This window comes from Rhinopithecus roxellana, chromosome 6 (assembly GCF_007565055.1).
Source record: "Rhinopithecus roxellana isolate Shanxi Qingling chromosome 6, ASM756505v1, whole genome shotgun sequence".
Classification (NCBI taxonomy): Eukaryota; Metazoa; Chordata; class Mammalia; order Primates; family Cercopithecidae; genus Rhinopithecus; species Rhinopithecus roxellana.
The window spans coordinates 37,522,778-37,530,926 of record NC_044554.1 but is presented as its reverse complement, the minus strand read 5'-3'; the positions used below and the strand labels follow the sequence as shown (position 1 = coordinate 37,530,926).

The following is an 8,149-nucleotide window of genomic DNA, read 5'->3' as shown; positions in this document are numbered from 1 at the left end:
CTTTTAGCAGCCTCTACAGGCCCAGCTGCTGCCTCTCAATGACCTCTCTAGAGCAAGCTCATGCCTCACAGTGACCATTCTGGCTCAGCTTTTGCCTGTTGGCAGCATCTCCAGGCCCAGAATTTCCTCAAGTGGGCTTCTCCAGGCTCAGCTCTTCCTCCCAGCTGCATCTCCAGGCCTACATCCTACCTCACAACAACCTCTTTCAGCTCAGCTCTTGCCCAGCTCCTGGCAGCCTTTATAGGCCCAAAGCTTTCTCACATCACGTTCTCTAGCACAACCTGCCTCCCAGGAGCTTAAATAGGTCCAGCTCCTGCGTGACCATGGCCTCTCCAGGCTCAGCTCTTGCCTAACGGAGTTCGTCCTTGGCCAAGTTCCTGCCTGCCTCCCAGCAGACTCGAAAGGCCCAGCTCCTGCCCCCGACAGTCTCTCCAGGCCAAAATCTTCCTCAAGTCAGCCTCTACAGGCTGGTCTCTTGCCTCACACTGGCCTCTCCAGGCCCAGCTCTTGCCTCGTGGCAGCTGCCCCAGGCCAAGTTTCTGACTGCCTGCCAGCAGCCTCAACAGGCACAGCTCCTCCCTCACACTGGCCTGTTTAGGCCCAACTCATGACTGTCAGGCCCTATCCAGGCCCAGTGCCTGCCTGCTGACTGACTCTTGAAGCCCAAAACTTCCTCAAATCAGCCTTTTTAGGCCCACCTTCTGTCTACTGTCGGACTCTACAGACCAGCCTCTGCCTCACAGTGGACTCTCCAGACCCAGATCATGTCTTACTGTGGCATCCTCAGGTGAAGATCCTGCCTTTCGGCAGCTTCTACAGGGCCATCTCCTGCCTTGCAGTGGCCTCTTTAGGCCAAGCTCATGCCCCATGGCGACTTTTCCAGGCACAGATTTTGCCTTTTGCAGCCTGTCCAGGCCCAGAATGTCCTCAGCTCGGCATCTCTGGGACAAGCTCATTCTCCCGGCTGCATCTACAGGCCCATTTACTGCCTCAAAACAACTTCCTTTGGCCCAACTCCTGCCAAGCTGCTGGCAGCCTCTGTAGGCCACAGACTTCTTAAAGTAAAGCTTTCCAGGCCCACCTTTGGCCTCCCGGTAGCCTCAGCAATCAAACTATTCCCTCATGGCAGCTACAAAAAGCCAAGTTTCTTCCTGCCTCATGGCATCCTCCAAAAACAGCATTTGCCTCACAGCAGCCTCCCCAGGTCACAAATCTGCCTGTCTCCCAGCAGTCTTGACAAGTCCAGCTGCTGCTTCACAATGGCCCTTTTAGGCCCAGCTCATGCCAAAAGGTGGACTCTCCAAGCATAGCTCTTGCCTCCTGGCAGCCTCTGCAGGCCCCAATTCTCCAAAAGTTGGCCTCTCCCAACCCAGCTCCTACCTCACGTCAGCCTACACAGGCCCAAACTCTACCACACAGTGGCCCTTCCAGGCCCACCACTTGCTGATCATGGCCTCCTCAGGTGAAGCTCCTGCCTCACAATGGCCTCTGTAGGCCAAGCTCATGTCTCCCGGTGGCCTTTCCTAGCTTAACTTTTGCTTTTTGATGCATACTCCAGGCCCAAAACTTCCTCCATTCAGCCTGTTCAGGCCAAGATCTTCCTCCCAAAGGCCTCTGCAGGCCCAAATTGTCCTGAAGTCAGCCTCTGCAGGCTTAGGTCCTGCCTCCCAGTGCTGTGTAGGTCAAGCTAATGCCTCACAGCAGGCTTTCCAGGCCAAGCGTTTGCTTTTGTGCATCCTCTCTATGCCCTCAAATTACTCCAGTCGGTCTCTCCAGGCCCAGCTCTTCCTCCCAGCAGCCAAATTATCCTCAATTCGGCCTCTCTAGGACCAACTCTTGCCTTCTGGTGGCTTGTGCAGGCTAAAATCGACCTCACGTCAGCCTCTCTAGGCCCGGCTCTTGCCTCTAAGTAGACTCTCCAGGTGCACAACTGCCTCAAGTTAGCCTCTCCAGGCCCAACTCCTGCCTCCCAGTGGCCTCTTTAGAACCAGCTCATTCTACATGACGGATTTTACAGGCCCAGTTTTTCCCTGTTGATGGCTTCCCGAGGCCCAGAACGTCCCCAAATCGGACTCTCCAGACCCATTTGGTGCTGCATGGTGTTCTCTCCTGGCCCAGGTCTTCTTCCCGGCTGTGTTTATACACTCAATTCCAACCAGAAAACAACCTCTGTGGACGTACCTCTTGCCAAGATCCTGACAGCCTATATAGGCCCAAAACTTCCTTAACGCAAGCTCACCAGGCCAAACTCCGGCCACATGGGGGCCTCTGCAGGCCCAAACCATCCTGAAGTTGGCCCATCCAGGTCTAGCTACTGCCTCCCGACGACCTCTGCAGGCCCAGCCTCTGCCTCATGGCAACCTCCACAGGCCAAGGTCTTCCCCCGGCTGCATATACTGGCCCAACTCCTGCCTCTCAAAAAACAACTTTTGTCTCAGCTCTTGCACACATCCTGCCAGCGTCTGTAGGCCAGATACTGTCTCCAGTCAAGCTCTTTGGGCCTCTGCAGTACACAGCTGCTCCTGCCTTTTGGCAGCTTCGACAGGACCCGCTCCTGCCTCCCAGTGGCCGCTTTAGGCCCAGCTCATTACTTTCGGGGAACGGCCTTTCCAGGCCCCGTCTTTGCCTTCTGGCAGACTCTCCAGGCCCAGAATTCCCTCAGGCCGGCATGGGCCTCCCGGCCTCCTGTCCAGGCCCAGCACTTCCTCCTCCTGGCTGTGGCCGCAGGCCCAACTCCTACCTCACGACAACCTCTTTGGACTCAGCTGCGGCCTAGCTCCTGCTCAGTGGCCTTTGTAGTCCCCAAACGTCCTGAAGCCAGGCTCTCCAGGCCCGGCTCGGGCCTCACGGTGGCCTCTCCGGGCTCAGCTCCTGCCCTCCAACGACGTCTACAGGCCGCAGACTTCCTCCAGCCGGCTCGTCTAGGCCCAGCTCGGGCCTCCCGGTGGCCTCTGCAGGCCCAAGCCATCCCGGAGTCGGCCTCTCCAGGCCCGGCTGCGGCCTCCCGGCGGCCTCTCCAGGCGCGAAACGTCCTCAGGTGGGCCCCTCCAGGGCCAGCTCCCGCCTCCCATCGGCCTCCACAGGCCCAGCCTCTGCCTCCCTGGTGGCGGCCGCTCCAGGCCCAGCTCTTCCTCCCGTTTGTGGCCTCCACGGGCCCAACTTCTGCCTCGCAAGCAACAGCCTCTTTGGGCTCAGCTCCTGCCCAGCTCCTGCCAGCCTTTGTAGGCCCAAAAGTCTCCCGTCAAGCTCTTCGGGCCCATCTCCTGCCTCCCGCTGGCCTGCACAGACCCAACTCTGGCTTGAGAACAGCTTCTGCAGGCCACGCTCCTGCCTCCCCGGGGCCTCTCCAGGCCCAGCTCTCGCCTCACGACGCCTCCCCGGGGCCAGGTTCCTGCCTGGCTCCTGGCAGCCTCGACAGGCCCAGCTCCTCCCACCGCGGTGGCCTGTTTAGGCCCAACTCAGGCCTCTGGCTACCTGCCTCGCAGGTGTCAGCGCCTGCCTCACACTGATCTCTCTAGGCCGAGGTCCTCCCTCACGTGGGCCCGGTGAGGCCCAGCTCGTGCCTGCCATGGCCTCCCCAGGCCCAGCTCCTGCCTCTGGGCGGCCTCTCCAGGCCCAGCCTGTGCCTGACGGTGGGCCGTCCAGGCCCACCTCTTGCCAGGCCGTGGCCCCCTCGGGCCACGCTCCTGCCTTTCGGTGGCCTTTGCTGGCCCAGCTACAGCCTCCCGGTGGCCTCTGAAACAGGCCAGGCGTGTGCCCCAGGGCGGCTTTTCCGGGCCTGGCCTTTGCTGCTTGCACCCCCTCCAGGCCCTGAACTTGCTCCAGTCGGCCTCTCCAGACCCAGCTCTTCCTCCCGGCGGCCTCTGCAGGCCCACGCTGTCCTCGAGTCGGCCTCTCCAGGGATCGCACCTGCTCCCGGCGCCCCTACAGGCCCAACTCATCCTCCAGTCGGCCTCCACTGGCCCAGCTCCTGCCTCTCGGCGGCCTCTCCAGCTGCCAGACTTCCTCAGGTCAGTCTCTCCAGGTCCAGCTCCTCCTGCCTGCCACTGGCCTCCTCAGGCCGAGCCCCGCTCACGCCTCTGGGCGGCCTTCCTGGGCCCCGCTTCTGACTTGTGGAAGCCTCCTCAGGCCCAGGACTTGACCTCCAGTCGGCCTCTCCATACCCACCCTCCTGCGTCCCGAAGGCCCGCACAAGCCCAGCCTCTGCCTCACAGCCGACTCTCCACGCCCAGCTCTCTAACTGCGGCCTCCCCAGGCCAGAGCTCCTCCTGCCTTTCGGCAGCTCGGACAGGCCCCGCTCCTGCCGCCCCGTGGCCTCTTTAGGTCCAGCTGATTCGTCACGGGGAAGGGCCATTCCAGGCCCCATCTTTGCTTTTGGGCCACCTCTCCAGGCACAGATCTTCCTCAGGCCGGCCTCTCCAGGCACAGTCGCGGCCTCCCGGCTTCCTGTCCAGGCCCAGCTCCTCCTGTTCCCGGCTGCGGCTGCAAGCCCAGCTCCTCCCTCACAGCAACCTCTTTGGATTCGGCTGCGGCCCACCTCCTACTCAGCGGCCTTTATATGCCTCAATAGTCCTGAAGCCAGGCCCTCCAGGTCCTGCTCGGGCCTCACTGTGGCCTCTCCAGGCTCGGCTCCCGCCCTCCGACGACGGCTCCAGGCCCTAGACTTCCTCCGGCCGGCTTCTCTCGGCCCAGCTCGGGCTTACCGGTGTCCTCTGCAGGCCCACGCTGTCCCCGAGTCAGCCTCTCCAGGGATCGCTCCTGCTCCCGGCGGCCCCTGCAGGCCCAACTCGTCCTCCAGTCGGCCTCCGCCGACCCAGCTCCTGCCTCTCGGCGGCCTCTCCAGCTGCCAGACTTCCTCAGGTCAGCCTCTCCAGACCCAGCTCCTCCTGCCTGCCACTGGCCTCCTCAGGCCCAGCCCCACTCACGCTTCTCTGCAGCCTTCCCGGGCCCTGCTTCTGACTTCTGGCAGCCTCCCCGGGCCCAGGACTTGACCTCCAGTGGGCCTCTCCATGCCCAGCCTCCTGCCTCCCAAAGGCCCGCACAGGCCAAGCCCCTGCCTAATAGCGGACTCTCCAAGCACAGCTCTACCCTCACTGGGGCCTGCCCAGGCCAGAGCTCCTCCTGCCTTTCGGCACCTCCGACAGCCCAGCTCCTGCCTCACAGTGGCCTCTTTAGGCCCAGCTCATTTGACACGGGTCAGGGCCTTTCCAGGCCCCGTCTTTGCCTTTTCACAGCCTCTCCAGGCCCAGATCTTCCTCAGACCGGCTGTCCAGGCCCAGTCGCAGCCTCCCGGCCTCCTGTCCAGGCCCAGCTCCTCCTGCTCCCGACTGCGGCCGGAGGCCCAGCTCCTGCCTCACAGCAACCTCTTTGGACTCAGCTCCGGACCAACTCCTGCTCAGCGGCATTTAGAAGCCTCAAAAGTCCTGAAGTCAGGCCCTCCAGGCCCGACTCGGGCCTCACTGTGGCGTCTCCGGGCTCGGCTCCTGCCCTCCGACGGCGTCTCCAGGCCCCAGACTTCCTCCGGCCGGCTTCTCTCGGCCCAGCTCGGGCATACCGGCGTCCTCTACAGGCCCACGCTCTCCTCGAGTGGGCCTCTCCAGGGATCGCTCCTGCTCCCGGCGGCCCCTGCAGGCCCAACTCGTCCTCCGGTCGGCCTCCGCCGGCCCAGCTCCTGCCTCTCGGCGGCCTCTCCAGCTGCCAGACTTCCTCAGGTCAGCCTCTCCAGGCCCAGCTCCTCCTGCCTGCCACTGGCCTCTTCAACCCCAGCCCCGCTCACACCTCTGGGCGGCCTTCCCGGGCCCCGCTTCTGACTTCTGGCGGCCTCCCCTGGCCCAGGACTTGACCTCCAGTCGGCCTCTCCATGGCCAGCCTTCTGCCTCCCGAAGGCCCGCACAGGCCCAGCCACTGCCTCCCAGCGGACTCTCCACGCCCAACTCTCGCCTCACTGCGGCCTCTCCAGGCCAGAGCTCCTCCTGCCTTTCGGCACCTCCGACAGCCCCGCTCCTGCCTCCTAGTGGTCTCCTTAGGCCCAGCTCATTCGACACGGCGAAGGTCCTTTCCAGGCCCCATCTTTGCCTCTTTGCAGCCTCTCCAGGCCCAGATCTTCCTCAGACCGGCTCTCCAGGCCCAGTCGCGGCCTCCCGGCCTCCTGTCCAGGCCCAGCTGCTCCTGCTCCCGGCTGCGGCCGCAGGCCCAGCTCCTCCTGCGGCCCAGCTCCTGCCTGACATCAACATCTTTGGACTCGGCTCCGGTCCTACTCCTGCTCAGCGGCCTTTAGAGGCCTCAAAAGTCCTGAAGTCAGGCCCTCCAGTCCCAGCTCGGGCCTCACTGTGGCCTCTCCGGGCTCGGCTCCTGCCCTGCGACGGCATCTCCAGGCCCCAGACTTCCTCTGTCCGGCTTCTCTCGGCCCAGTTCGGGCATACCGGCATCCTCTGCAGGCCCACGCTCTCCTCGAGTGGGCCTCTCCAGGGATCGCTCCTGCTCCCGGCGGCCCCTTCATGCCCAACTCGTCCTCGGTTCGGCCTCCGCCGGCCCAGCTCCTGCCTCTCGGCGACCTCTCCAGCTGCCAGATTTCCTCAGGTCAGCCTCTCCAGGCCCTGCTCCTCCTGCCTGCCACTGGCCTCTTCATGCCCACCCCCGTTCACACTTCTGGGCGGCCTTCCCGGGCCCGCTTCTGACTTCTGGCGGCCTCCCTGGGCCCAGGACTTGACCTCCAGTCGGCCTCTCCATGGCCAGCCTCCTGCCTCCCAAAGGCCCACACAGGCCCAGCCTCTGCCTCCCCGCGGACTTTCCACGCCCAGCTCTCGCCTCACTGTGGCCTCCCCAGGCCAGAGCTCCTCCTGCCTTTCGGCACCTCCGACAGCCCCGCTCCTGCCTCCCAGTGACCTCTTTAGGCCCAACTCATTCCACACGGGGAAAGGCCTTTTTACAGGGGAACTAATTATCATAGGGCCAAATGAAACATTTTTAAAATGCATTTAAAATGTAGGTATCAGGTTACAGGGGAAAATACACAGATGTGACAAAAAGCTCACATTTGTTGTTGGTTATTCAGACCAAGGTTAATAGGCTGATTCGACTCTCAGATACTCTTTGAGAACCATTGAGTGTCTTTTATGCAAATATTTTTATGTTATTTTCACTGTCAGAAAGGAGTTTTAAACTTGTAAGTACCTTCCACCCAAAGTTAATTGAATGAATAAATACATAAGGAAAACATGTAGCAGCACATTTCAAGTATTTAAGAAACAAGAAGAGCTAAAACTAACTTTTGATCCTAGTTTAATATGGAATTTAAGCAGAATTTTTACTAATTTTTGATTTTTTTTTAAACAAATAGTCTATAATAAATGGACCTTTTAACATTGGGGCATGGAAAGAGTACTTTACTGTATGCTTAAGTTGTTTTATTTTTTGAGAGAGAGTCTTGTTGTTGTCGCCCAGGCTGGAGTGCAATGGCGCGATCTTGGCTCGCTGCAACCTCCGTCTCCAGGATTCAAGTGATTCTCCTGCCTCAGCCTCCCCAATAGGTGGGATTACAGACTCCCGCCATCATGCCAGGCTAATTTTTGTATTTTTAGTATAGAGGGGGTTTCTCCATGTTGGCCAGGCTGGTCTCAAACTCCTGACCTTGGTTGATCCGCCTGCCTCAGCCTCCCAAAGTGTGGGGTTACCGCGGTGAGCGACTGCGCCCGGCCTTAAGAATTTTAAGTTCTTAAAATTGCCGTTTCTTGGCTGGGCGCAGTGGCTCACGTGGCAATCCCAGCCCTCTGGGAGGCTGAGGCAGGTGGATCAACTGAGGTCAGAAGTTTGAGACAGGCCTGGCCAACATAGTGAAACCCCATCTCTACTACAAAATACAAAAATTAGCTGGGCGTGGTGGCGCATGTCTGTAGTCCCAGCTACTCGGTAGGCTAAGGCAGGAGAAGCTCTTGAACCCAGGAGTCAGAGGTTGCAGTGAGGCGGGATTGTGCCATTGCACTCCAGCCTGGGCGACAAGAGTGAGACTCCATCTCAAAAAAAAAAAAAAAGAACTTTTCTTTAAAAAAGAGTTTTGAACCATTTAATAAGCATACACTCTAAGTATTCTCATAGTTATATATCCTGCAAGAGCTCTGTGTTTGTGCACCATAAAACATCAAGTAGTATA

The 8,149-nt window shown here is 60.2% G+C and overlaps 1 protein-coding gene across 1 annotated transcript; it reads left to right on the top strand.

Annotated features, from left to right (window-relative positions):
- Nucleotides 1-4,987: 4,987 nt before the first annotated feature.
- On the top strand, nucleotides 4,988-6,439 carry LOC115898160 (putative uncharacterized protein FLJ46235). The gene is given in 3 exon segments (XM_030931976.1): nucleotides 4,988-5,802; nucleotides 5,996-6,048; nucleotides 6,050-6,439. Coding segments are annotated over 3 exon segments (1,074 nt in total). The 5' UTR covers nucleotides 4,988-5,009; the 3' UTR covers nucleotides 6,278-6,439.
- The last annotated feature ends 1,710 nt before the right edge of the window (nucleotides 6,440-8,149 follow it).